Below are 13,232 nucleotides of genomic sequence, written 5' to 3'. Positions count from 1 at the left end.
GGCGGTAATGGTGGTGGTGGTGGGCGGGTGGACGGCGGCGATAATGGTGGTGGTGGTGGGCGGGTGGACGGCGGCGGTAATGGTGGTGGTGGTGGGCGGGTGGACGGCGGGGGTAATGATGGTGGTGGTGGGCGGGTGGACGGCGGGGGTAATGGTGGTGGTGGGCGGGTGGACGGCGGGGGTATTGGTGGTGGTGGTGGGCGGGTGGATGGCGGGGGTAATGGTGGTGGTGGTGGGCGGGTGGACGGCGGCGGTAATGGTGGTGGTGGTGGGCGGGTGGACGGCGGGGGTAATGGTGGTGGTGGTGGGCGGGTGGACCGCGGGGGTAATGGTGGTGGTGGTGGGCGGGTGGACGGCGGCGGTAATGGTGGTGGTGGTGGGCGGGTGGACGGCGGCGGTAATGGTGGTGGTGGTGGTGGCGGGTGGACGGCGGGGGTAATGATGGTGGTGGTGGGCGGGTGGACGGCGGGGGTAATGGTGGTGGTGGGCGGGTGGACGGCGGGGGTATTGGTGGTGGTGGTGGTGGGCGGGTGGACGGCGGGGGTAATGGTGGTGGTGGTGGGCGGGTGGACGGCGGGGGTAATGGTGGTGGTGGTGGGCGGGTGGACGGCGGGGGTAATGGTGGTGGTGGGCGGGTGGACGGCAGCGGTAATGGTGGTGGTGGTGGGCGGGTGGACGGCGGGGGTAATGGTGGTGGTGGTGGGCGGGTGGACGGCGGGGGTAATGGTGGTGGGCGGGTGGACGGCGGGGGTATTGGTGGTGGTGGTGGTGGGCGGGTGGACGGCGGGGGTAATGGTGGTGGTGGTGGGCGGGTGGATGGCGGGGGCAATGGTGGTGGTGGTGGGCGGGTGGATGGCAGGGGTAATGGTGGTGGTGGTTGGGGGGAGGGGTGTTCTTTTAGATGTTCCCGACGCATATTGGAAGTACTGTGAAACATTCCGCCTTCACCTTCTTCATCTCTGTCCTTTATGAACGGAGACGTCTTTTCCTGGAGCTCGAGTGTCAGTGTCAGCCGACGGCTCATCCGATGAAGGTCACAGGTGTTACCTCCTCGGGAGAATCGACCATGATGAATCGACTATGATCACTATCTACGACGAAGCTCGAGAACGAAACAGATGAAGAGGAGCTCTGTCTACGATGAAACTCGAGAAAATGAAGTAACTGAAACTCGAGATGAAACTGAAGTGACTGAAGTGAAGAAACTGAGGTGAAGAACTCTTCAAACAATCTTTTGTCAATCCTTCAATCTGTCAATCTGTTCAAACAATCTTTCATTAATAGAGTATTAAACATTGTTTAATTAACCATATACTAATTAATTAATTTTTGCTAGTGGCATGTGGGTTTTTTTCCAAGTTCCAGCAGATTCGTTTTTTTTCATACTATACAGTAAAAAATCAGGATAAAATTCATGATGTTCAGAAAGAATTCAGAAACTGAGATTCATGATGTTCAGAAAAATCTCAGAATTTATTCTGAAATTTACCATGAAATGGCGAATAAGTGCCCTGATCAGAGCTCTGCGCATAGAAAAAAACAGAATGAATTTTTTATGATTCAGTACTGATTTTTAATGACACTACGGTCCGGGATTACATAATCAATGCTCCGCATACATATGACTTCTGTTTATTATGGAGTATTTTAGCCTACATGTTTCTAGCAACTAGAGATAAGCAAAGATCACTAGAGTATACTAATTATTTCTATGAGATTCAATTCCCAAATATCTACTTCTTTTATGATCAAACAAAAAAAATCACAAATTAAAATCATGAAATCATTCAGTCATAAAATCCTACATTAAAAATACAAATTAAACCAAGAAAGAGATTTAAGAAATTTTCAAATTTAATAAATTTGAAGTTGATAAAGATAAAAGAAAATAAGCGAAAAATAGTCTGAACACAAACTAATTACGAAAGGTGTAAATTATTGTTGTTTAAAGACCACTATGTATCATACACTAATATGTCAACTATATTTAATAATTCAAATATTAACTTATATCCATATTCAAACTGTTTAATAAGTAATTCATCAGAACTTGTATTAGAAAAACAAAAAATTATGGGAAAAACAAAGCAACGAAAATCACATATGCACATAACGAATACTTACAACTTGATAAATGGCATTTTGAAAACAAAGTAAAGCATATTGTGACATTGAATCCTATACCAGAAAAGAAGATCAGCAAAAACCACTTATCATCTAGTAACTAAACCTAGTTATCCTGATACTAGGGATGATCACGAAATAACATGATCAACAGTACAAGAAAATGGAAAAAGGGCACATAGAAATAAATTAAGCGACTTCTTTGTACACGTAGACGATATGTTTAAATTACTAAATATTAACAGTAGAGAGGAGTTTTCTTCAATACAAATTTCTTTTCTTATTTTGTCATAACCCGGATTTAAGTGAGAAAAAAATGCTATCATTTATATAAAGAATCATTTGACCAACCCAACAATTAAACAGAACAAAATAAAATTAATTTTTTTTTCAAGCAACAGTGTCTTAACTTGCCATTGATTTCTATAGTGTGGCCTCTGTATCCTTTGCTGCTGCAGCTGTACGCTGCGCTCTAGTACTAACTACAGTGTCCATTAATACAACATATTGCATAATTAATAGACAGCTCACTTAATCTTCAGAATAAATAGTTGCAGTATCATCAATGGATAAAGTTTCCTACGTCTTAAATAAACAAATTTAGCTTTCAAGCGGCACTCCCAAGTCAGGTGACAAAGAACTGAAAAAGTGCAAGGAGAAGGTTGCCTTTCGAGGGAAAAACCTCTGGACTCATTTATTTTGCGAACCCTTAGAACACCAAAACGAAGTTTGCAGTCAAACTGGCGAAACAAACAAACAACAAACGTCGGGCGAACTGCTCTCAAGCGACCCGCGAGCGGTTGGCTTTGACAGTAGCTAGCCACAGTTTAGTGAGGCTAGTATTAGAATAATTGAAGGGGCGTAGCGGGGGTGCAAAAGCGGATTGGGGGCTGATGTGGAGGCGGTTGGGGTGTGGGATCGATTTCCAAGAACCGCCCTTCACACCATATGTATAAGTCTCCAAAACAGTTTCTGTTAATCGCATACTTGAAGACTAGTGGGTTGAACGGATCTAAGAGAATTTTATGCAAACTGGGCGCTATCTCTTTATCCCGCTTCTGAAGACGAAAGACAAATGGGTCAGACGAAAAATCGGCCAAGCGAAAAATTGCAAAATAGAAACAGGATTAATATAATTGCTACAAATTGGTTTTGAGAGCAAATAACAATGATTTCCTAAAAAAAGCCTGTTAAGTTATTTATGATAAAAAACATTTCCACTATAACTCATTGTTAATGAGGATCAGAGATGATGACATTACGCAAAATAACAGCAGCTGAAATGCGGCATCAACAAAGAGAGAGAGAGAGAGAGAGAAAAAAAACGTGAGCGAGGAAGAGAAGGAAAGAAACCCTAACCGACAGAAAGAGAGGAATCTTTTCCAGGACACGATTCGACTCTGCAACTTCTAGTTTTCTAGCGTTGTTAGTAATTAAATCATATTAAAAAAATGAAAAAGTCAAAAACAAAAGTTTTCAAATTTGCAGTAAAAAAAAGTTCAAAACCATTTTTTGTCTCGAAAATTCAGTCAAGTAACCAATCTTAAAAAGTTCCGCTGGCCAGTAATGGTCGTTAAACTTAGAAAAGGATAAAAAAATATTGAAGAACTTTGTAAACAATTGCAAATTTTAACAAATTTTGCTGAAATTCAGGAAACTATTATCTTAAACAATTCATTGTCTCAAGAGACTCTCTAGTTTCCCTGTTTCAAGCATGAAATAGTTTCATTGGCTCATAAAGATCCATACATTTAGAACAAAAATTTTCCAAAGTTTTAAAAAATTTTAAATTTTATCCACAAATTACTAAAACCGTATTATAAAAAATGATCAACATTCCATTAAATCTAAAAATTATGCAACAGCTTATTACCAAAACTTGCAGGGAAACCCAGGGCCCCTGGTGCAAGAAAAAATTTAAAAACATGAAATGCAAATATTTTAAAAATTGCTTGAATTCGTGATATTAAAATCTTGAAAAACACTCTCTAAACATCTATAAACTATGCAGTAACATTTTATCAAACCCAAGAGGAAATTCCAGGACACTTGAGGCTAAACCTAAAAATAACAAAAAATTCAAAAAACTTGTGATATTAAAAAGTTGAAAATTAATCCAAGACCAACAAAAATTTTACAGCAACTTATTATCAAACCATTTTGGAGTTTTTCTGACTCTCCAAAAAACCTGAATACTGACTATAAATGTCGAAAAATTGAAAGAAAGCAAAAATTGTCAAAAGGATGCTAAAATTTGTAATGTTAAAATCTTGCAAGGCATTCAATTACATCTAGAATTTATACGGTAACCTATTTTCAAATCCTAGAGGAGGTTCCTTGGCTCTTGAGCCTGAAAAAACCTAAAGATAGAAAAATTTTAAAAAACTTAAAAAGCAAGTTTTATGAAAAAAAAATTGCTAAAATTTGTGACATTAAAAAGTTTTCCATGGCCAATAAAAATTTGTAACTTTTTATAAAAGAGAAAAAAAGAATATCAAAAAGGTTAAAAACTATTCCATGACCCATTAAAAGTTTTCAGTAGCTCATTATCAAAACCTCAATGAATTTTTTTGGCCCCTGCGTCTGAAAAGACTTGAATATATGTCAGAAAAAATTGAAAACTGCTCGTTTTGTCAAAAAATTCTAAAATTCGTGATGTTAAAATGTTGAAATCATTCCATTACCACTAGAAACTATGCAGTAACCTATAATTAAAACCTTGAGGAGGTTCTTTGACACCTAGGGCTAATGAAAATTGAAAAACGCCAAAAATTTTCAAAAAGCTTGAAAATTGTGCAAAATAGTATAAATTTGCGTGTTTTTGGCGAACGGTTCGTCAGTGGCTAGAAACGGGAGGGGAATGCGCCGAGGGCCGGTGGGGGGATTGGTGCAATAGCGAGGTGGGGGGAAAACAGCGCGCGGTGGGGTGGGGGCAATAGTGGGGGGGTCAACAGTGGAAGGCTCTTCAACCTACAAGATCCGCCCTTCACACCAGTTCATTAGTCTTTAAAACAGTTTGAGCTGAAACAGAGCTGAAAGGCTCTAAGAGCACTTAATGACCGCTGGGAGCTACCTGTTTATCCCGTTTTTGAGTACAAAAAGTCAAAAGCGTCAGACGAAAAATCGGTCAAGCAAAAAATCGCATAAACAAGACCGACAGGACTAATTTAATTGCTACAAATTTCGTTTGAGAGCAATTAAAAATTTAAGCTGACTTTTTCTTTTGGATGCGCCATACAACGTAGCAACCGCCGGAAAATCAGGTCTTGAATCACATTAAAAATCGAACTAAAAGCAAATTCGAAATCATTAATTCAAAATCAAAACTGAGCACAAAAAATCAAAATAAAGCAGTTCATGTTAAATAAATATAGTTGACAATTTAGCAGAACAGCTGGAACATCACTTTTTACCGAAAAACGAAAACAAACTGCCCTGGTTCTTCTTCACACTGCCTGAGGATTTTGTAGACTTAGCCTTTGCTTTGAAACTTTCATCGGGCTGCACTTTATTTATCATTTCCGGTAACTTCACAGACGTTTGGTTGGTTCCTGAGGCACTTCTGACTACGTTGCTATTTGCACTTGATGCAGTTTCATCTTCGCTGCAAGATTCTTCTTGCCAAACTTTGTCCGTGATAAGAAAGCCTTCTTCATCAACATGTGTTACATCTTTCAAAACTTTTCTTCTTCTTCCAATTTTAGTTACTGGAGCAGTAATCTCATTCGCACGGGACTCATCTTCATCTCGATTTTCTTTCATTGGCGATTTTTCACCGCTTTCACTCTCCACTTCTGAATTTTGTTCATCTTCATTCTGATTGGCTAACGACTGTCCCATTTCTTCTTCGTCAGAGTCGTCCATGATTACGCGTTTATGTTTACCTGTAGCTTGCTTCTGCTTTTTCTTTGGCGGCGATCTTTCATCTGTACCTTCATCTGCAGTTCGCTTTGATAAATTATCGTTTGACTTTTCTGGACTCGTGGCTTCTGTTTTGCTAGGTTTCGCATTGATTGCATTAGCTTCTGCGTTTTTGAAAGCTTTCCCGATGTCATTCTTCATTGCTTCCTGTTTCTTAGACTGATTGGATTTAGCATTCGCAGCTGAAGACGTTTTAGCTGGCTTGGCATTTGCAGACGCCGAACTGTTACTTCCAAACATTGACTGTAAAGATCCCGAACCTTTATTCTTACTCGAAGTGGTGGCCGATTTTGTCGTCGTTCCTTTTGGCTCAGCTGCTTTAGGTTGCTGCTTTGGATCATCGCGGGAAACTTCGCCTCCGCGATTATCAGCGCTCTTCGAAACATTATCAGTCGGGTACTTAATGGTGGGTTTGGTGTAATTTAGCTCATCTTTTAATGGCAAGCATAGGGATGCAAGATCTTTTGGCTCAAACGTTTGCAAACTGAAAAGTTGCCTCGATAAAATTTCGACATCATTCAACGATTCTGGTGATTCATTTGTACTCAGTGACATTTTCAGAGAGTTATCTTTATAGTACGACAAAAAGTATGTAGCCTTAACTTTATTGTTGTTCTTAGCGTAAAATTTCCCCATACATGCTCTCGACTGAAGGCTGGTAATATTCTGAGATTTCGATAGCCATGATACAGTTGCAATTTCTTTCTTGTCCAGGATATGCTCTGATAGTAATTCCAACACCAAATCTTCATCGAAATCGCTGACCGTCATCTGTTATATCTGAAACAGTACATGGTATACTTAGTCTCATGTTTACATCAACCCTCAAGATGCTCCAGGGCAAAAGAGCGTAAGAGTTAGAAAATAATTTATTTGCCAAGTCACAGTTATTGATTACTTGAAATAAACTCTTCTTTTCCTCCCGCCAGAATTAAAAATAATTGTGCCAAAGGTAGCCTGAGAGCAAGTGAAAATGCAGAAGAATTACAAAATGTTATCAAATAGTTGTTCTCTAAGATTTTTTAAAATGGAATTTTGAACTAGTTTTTTTTTACAATTCAAATTCCTTGAACATCTAGTATGCTCGACCAGCGACTAAAATTTTGGAACAACTACTTTTATCCCTCGTTTGTTTTGAAACGTCTACCAATCAGATTGCTCAACTGACTTCTTGCTTAAAACCGCTCGAGAAAAATCTTGATTACGCGAAAAATTCCTGATGCGCGCACAAGCACAGGAAAAAGTCAAATGTCGTAAAAGTCACTATTACGCATAGAATTTTCCGGCGAACATGATCCAAGCATTTTGCGCCACTCTTCAAAAAATTACTTCCCTTCCCTTCGAGCAAATAAAAATATTTAAACACTTTTATTAAGCTTCAACCATTTTGCTATATAAACTTTTATCCATTAATTACTTAAAATATACACTGAAACAGCAACAATCATTCCAACATCGATAAGCAAAGTCGATTCCAGCGTATTCTGCATTTCAGTATACTCTGCATCTATAGTGCACTCACACGCAAAATCAACAACAGCTGTTCAAATGTTAATCGGTTGCAACCGCAGTAGTTATTACGTAACACCACACAATGTATGCTGCTTCACTTCTACATAATATTTCACGTCACAACGACACGTAACAAATTGGTTACATAACACTTTGTGTTTGGAATATTTGCCATCTCAGTTCAGCATTGGGAGAATATATATACGTCAAGTGCTTATTGTTTTACTAAATGAAAATAGCAAGATGACAAATATATTCTATTTTGAATACAACTGCACTTTTGTGCATGAAAGCATCATTTTGCGCAGTTGGATTTATAAATTTCACTTAAATATGGCCAGTACAAGCAATTAGTTATGGTACTAAGAAGCGCTTTGACTTGAAATATTATTCAATCAGCATTGAATGTCAAGCGCGTCTTAGACTCGCTCATATTTAATCAAAGCTCGTCCCAAAGAATTTGTAGCTTGTAGAGAGACATCAGACAAAATAACCCTTGAAACCTAAGATATAGGATTATGGAACAAATTTAAAAGCAGCTAGCTTAAACACAGCTGTACAATGATGATTCGAGGTTACGATGAGGCTTCGTGTATAGGAAAATACTTAAAGGGTTTCAATTCTTAGAATATGAAAGCAACAAAACTCAGCAGTAAGTAATGTACCACAGTCAATGAATGCATTAACATAGTCATGGTCGGTCTTGGTCTCACATGTAACATTGTCGTAAGCCGTGATAGTTGCATTTACATTTAACTAGTACATGTATGTACACTGATCAAGGTTCAAAATGGCTGGTTCCAATTAGAACAGAAGTGCTCCCATGCTTCCCACCTCCGCCTGCTCCTTGACAAAGATCTCGAAGTATTGATAGATAATGGTAACCGCAAGTAAGATACCAGTTCCACTCCCGATTGCTCCTAGGAGATCCGCCATCACCGACAAAGCTCCAATACACAGACCTCCAAAAGCCGCCGCAGTGGGAATGTATCTGTTCAACTCCTTCACCATTGAGGTCTCTCGGAATCCTCGCATCACCATCGATTGCTCTTTTAGCTGCTTGGCGACATCCTTAGCTGAAGATCCAGAAACATCGATCCAGGTCTTCGAGAAAAATGCGCAAGAGCCTAACATAAAAGTGATATACAACAGGGCGTGGATAGGGTCAGTCATCATATGTTCGAGGTCTTCAGGGGGTGACAAGTAATAGCACAAGCCACCAGTTGGGTAACTACGTGCAGGTCCACCAGCCCCGCCTTCAGTCCAGGTTCCAAGAAGATTGACAAAGAAATTGCCTCCGAACCGAACTGATAACATTTGAGAAATGAAGTACAAGTTCGAGACCAGAGCACTCTGGAGGATAATGGGGATGTTAGACGTGTAGAACAACTTAATTGGATACGAGGAGTTCTGTCCTCTGTATCGGGCTGACTTGATCGGCAGATCGACTCGGAATCCTTGGAAGTAGATTACAACAGCGAAGACAAAGACTGTAGCAACAAGGTTCATTAAGTTGGGCAGATTTTGTCGGTAGAACGCTTCCCTCAGAGCCCGCACTTTGTCATTTCGGGTCGCCAACAAATGAAATAGGGCAATTATAGCTCCCTCAAATTCTGTCCCTCTTCCAGTATTGATAGTCGCAGGACTAAATGCCTTCCAGACGATAGTCTCGCAGATATTTGTGGCAATGAAGAGTGAAATGCCAGACCCAAGACCGTATCCTTTCTGTAGAAGCTCATCAAGAAGCAACACCAACAATCCAGAGACGAAAAGTTGAATCACAATCAGAAGACAAACACCAGCTCCGATGCTGTACGGATCACCGTACATGCCCGTCATTACGTACACTATAGCCTGGCCCAGGGTGATAATCATGCCGAAGAGTTTTTGCGCGCCGTTGAACAAAGCTCGATCTTTTGGGGTGTCTCCCACCTCGATCACTTTAGCTCCTGCGAGCAGCTGCATGATCAAAGATGAAGTCACGATGGGTGATATACCCAGTTCCATCAAAGTTCCTCGGTTTGAGGCCATGATAACTCGCATCCAGTAAAACGGATCGGCAGAATCCGATGACATTATACCAAATAAAGGAATTTGACAACATACCAAAAAGATAAAGAGAGTTATAGCCGTCCATAAAACTTTTTCACGAAACTGAATTTTTCGCTCCGGCTTCGCAACCTCGGGTATGACAGCACAGAACGGCTTCAGAAATTCCAAAAATTTAAAACCCATTGTTCCCTGAAAATATGCGAAGTGAAAAACACGCAAGGACCAAAAATTGGTCTTTCCATTATAGCCACCGAAGCGTAGTCGGGTTGAAACAAAACCCCTTTTTCAATTCCAGTGCATATACCAAAATAACTGGTTATAATGAGGTTGACTCGAATTCTCAATGAAGGACGCCGATCTAGCAATGGGTGGGTGTCTTGCAGGAAGAAAAATGAAACGCTAAAAATTTGGGTCTTTCCGATTAACACCCCCAGCTTAGTGGTCAGATATCCCATAGCCCCCCTCCCAATCATGGTAATTGGGGGACTCTACTTTCATGGGGGGGTGGGGCTACAGTGCGAAAAGCTAGAAAATTTTTTAAACGTCAAACATAGCCGTCAATTGTCTGAAAAAAGCCACGATAGACAATTGTGGCACTCCATGAACGGAAACAAACTAAAGAACTAAGATAGACAGATTGACCACCAGTCCTTTATTAGACGACTAGATTTTTTAGGTAGATTCGGACTGTCATTTTTATGAGACACATCCGCTCTGCTCTATAAGGAAAAAGCCCTAATGCAGCTTTTTTAAAATTAAATTAAAATTATTCGAAATCAAAATCTCAAGACTTTAAAGCACGAGAATTAGGGCGGATACGTTTGCCACTATTAGGATGCACACTATTGATCATTAACTAGTAGATTTTCATAAAATTTAAAAGTTTTTTAAGTGATTTCAGACGTCATTTTTTTGAGTGATATAAGTCACGCAATTGACATAACAGCATAACAAAGGATGTAATGCACACAAACTTTATCTGCAAAGCAGTAGACGTCGCTGGATTTGAAAAAGTCAATTTCATGAAGTCAAGTCGGGAGTATCATTGATGGAGACAACGATTTAAAAAAAAACACGATATCCACTCTTGTTTTTTTAGCTCGATGACTTACTCTTATTGTCTAAACTCTACTTATTGTCTTTCATTGATGGAAACCCTTGAACACCAATATGCCAGAGTAAAAAGTGGATTACTCAAAATTCCAATATGGTATTTTTTCTAAGATTGAAGGGGGGAGGGCTATAGGTTATCTCACCAGTAAGCTGGGGTGGGGGCTTTAATGAGAATTAGTAGAAAATTTAAAAACTTGTATTCCTGAACTTCCCCAAGTTTTCAAAAGTAGCCTGAAAAAGCTTTTTCCAGCCTTTGCGACTCAAAAAAAGTACTTTGTCGTTTATTTCGGCCGCCTGTTTTTGTCGTTCAACCAGGTTATGATCTATATTCTGTGACTTTCCCGATTGTAGAAGATAGAGCAATCAAGGCCAAACAACCAAGGAAACACTAACCTCGTCTTCATGCCAAAAAATTTTAACTGAATTTTTTGCTTCGGCTTCGCAAGATCGGGAATGACAGCAGAGAACGGCTTCAGAATTTCCAAAAATTTAAAACCAATTGTTCCCTGAAAATATGCGAAAAGTGAAAAACAATCACGGAGCAAGAATTGGTTTTTCCATTTTTGCCCCTGAGTCTTAGAGGTTTGAAACAAAACCTCCTTTTCAATCCAAGTGCAATCACCAAAATAACTGGTTATAAGGAGGTTGACTCAAAATCTCAATGAAGGACGCCGATCTAGCAATGGGTTGGCGTCTTGCAGGAAGAAAAATGAGAAAATGCTAAAAATATGGGTCTTTCCCATTAACACCCCCAGCTTAATGGCCAGATATCCTATAGCCCCCCTCCCAATCATGGTAATTGGGGGACTCTACTTTCATGGGGGTGGGGGCTACAGTGCGAAAAGCTAGAAAATTTTCTTAAACGTCAAACATAGCGGTCAATTGTCGGAAAAAAAGCCACGATAGACACTTGTGGCACTCCATGAACGGAATCAACTAAAGAACTAAGATAGACAGATTGACCACCAGTCCTTGATTAGACGACTAGATTTTTGTTAGATTCGAACTGTCATTTTTATGAGACACATCCGCTCTGCTCTATAAGGAAAAAGCCCTAATGCAGCTTTTTTAAAATTAAATTAAAATTATTCGAAATCAAAATCTCAAGACTTCAAAACTCAAAAATTAGGGCGGATACGTTTGCCACTATTAGGATGCACACTATTGATCATTAACTAGTAGATTTTCATAAATTTTAAAAGTTCTTTAAGTGATTTCAGACGTCATTTTTTTAATGATATAAGTCACGCAATTGAGATAACAGCATAACAAAGGATGTAATGCACACAAACTTCATCTGCAAAGCAGTAGACGTCGCTGGAATTGAAAAAGTCAATTTCATGAAGTCAAGTAGCAAGTATCATCGATGGAGACAACGATTTAAAAAAAACACGATGTCCTCTCTTATGTTTTTTATAACTCGATGACTGACTCTTATTGTCTAAACTCTACTTATTGTCTTTCATTGATGGAAACCCTTAAACACCAATATGCCAGAGTAAAAAGTGGATTACTCAAAATTCCATTATGGTATTTTTTCTAAGATTGAAGGGGGGAGGGCTATAGGTTTTCTGACCAGTAAGCTGGGGTGGGGGCTTTAATGAGAATTAGTAGAAAATTTAAAAACTAGTATTCCTGAACTTCCCCAAGTTTTCAAAAGTAACCTGAAAAAGCTTTTTCCAGCCTTTGCGACTCAAAAAAAGTACTTTGTCGTTTATTTCGGCCGCCTGTTTTTGTCGTTCAACCAGGTTATGATCTATATTCTGTGACTTTCCCGTTTGCAGAAGATAGAGCAATCAAGGCCGAACTACCAAGGAAGCACTCCCCTCGTCCTCATGCCGAAAAATCTTTACTGATTTTTTTGCATCGGCTTGGCAACCTCGGGAATGACAGCAGAGAAGGGCTTCAGAAATTGCAAAAACTTATAACCCATTGTTCCCTGAAAATATGCGAAAAGTGAAAAACATGCGAGCAGCAAGAATTGATTTTTCCATTATTGCCCTTGAATGTTAGAGGATTGAAACAAAACACTTTTTCAATTCCAGTGCAATTACCAAAATAACCAAGGAAGCACTAACCTCGTTTTCATGCCAAACAACCTTAACTGAATTTTTTGCTCCGGCTTCGCAACATCGAGAATGACAGCAGAGAACGGCTTCAGAAATTCAAAAAATTTAAAACCCATTGTTCCCTGAAAATATGCGAAGTGAAAAACACGCAAGGACCAAAAATTGGTCTTTCCATTATAGCCACCGAAGCGTAGTCGGGTTGAAACAAAACCCCTTTTTCAATTCCAGTGCATATACCAAAATAACTGGTTATAATGAGGTTGACTCGAATTCTCAATGAAGGACGCCGATCTAGCAATGGGTGGGTGTCTTGCAGGAAGAAAAATGAAACGCTAAAAATTTGGGTCTTTCCGATTAACACCCCCAGCTTAGTGGTCAGATATCCCATAGCCCCCCTCCCAATCATGGTAATTGGGGGACTCTACTTTCATGGGGGGGTGG

General features: G+C 39.8%; 3 protein-coding genes across 3 annotated transcripts in view; all 3 read right to left on the bottom strand.

The window, feature by feature from the left end:
- LOC142345871 (uncharacterized) overlaps window positions 1-13,232 on the bottom strand; it is a 372,085-nt gene that overhangs the window by 355,121 nt on the left and 3,732 nt on the right. The gene's annotated exons all lie outside the window — the stretch shown is intronic.
- On the bottom strand, window positions 5,420-6,860 carry LOC142345843 (uncharacterized). Its single transcript, XM_075398254.1, has one exon. It carries the CDS (start codon window positions 6,814-6,816, stop codon window positions 5,527-5,529), a length of 1,290 nt encoding a protein of 429 aa, XP_075254369.1. The 5' UTR covers window positions 6,817-6,860; the 3' UTR covers window positions 5,420-5,526.
- Window positions 7,401-9,822, bottom strand: LOC142335450 (protein transport protein Sec61 subunit alpha-like 1). The gene has a single exon (XM_075383952.1). The coding sequence runs from the start codon at window positions 9,790-9,792 to the stop codon at window positions 8,362-8,364; it is 1,431 nt and encodes a 476-aa protein (XP_075240067.1). The 5' UTR covers window positions 9,793-9,822; the 3' UTR covers window positions 7,401-8,361.

This window comes from Convolutriloba macropyga, chromosome 1 (genome assembly GCF_964194025.1).
Source record: "Convolutriloba macropyga chromosome 1, txConMacr16.3, whole genome shotgun sequence".
Taxonomy (NCBI): Eukaryota; Metazoa; Xenacoelomorpha; order Acoela; family Convolutidae; genus Convolutriloba; species Convolutriloba macropyga.
The sequence above is the reverse complement of the archived record's forward strand: the minus strand, read 5'-3'. Positions and strand labels throughout refer to the sequence as shown.

What these genes read in the sequence shown, in the direction of transcription:
- LOC142345843 (XM_075398254.1), bottom strand. Translation starts at nt 6,816, where the DNA reads ATGACGGTCAGCGATTTCGATGAAGATTTGGTGTTGGAATTACTATCA.
- LOC142335450 (XM_075383952.1), bottom strand. Translation starts at nt 9,792, where the DNA reads ATGGGTTTTAAATTTTTGGAATTTCTGAAGCCGTTCTGTGCTGTCATA.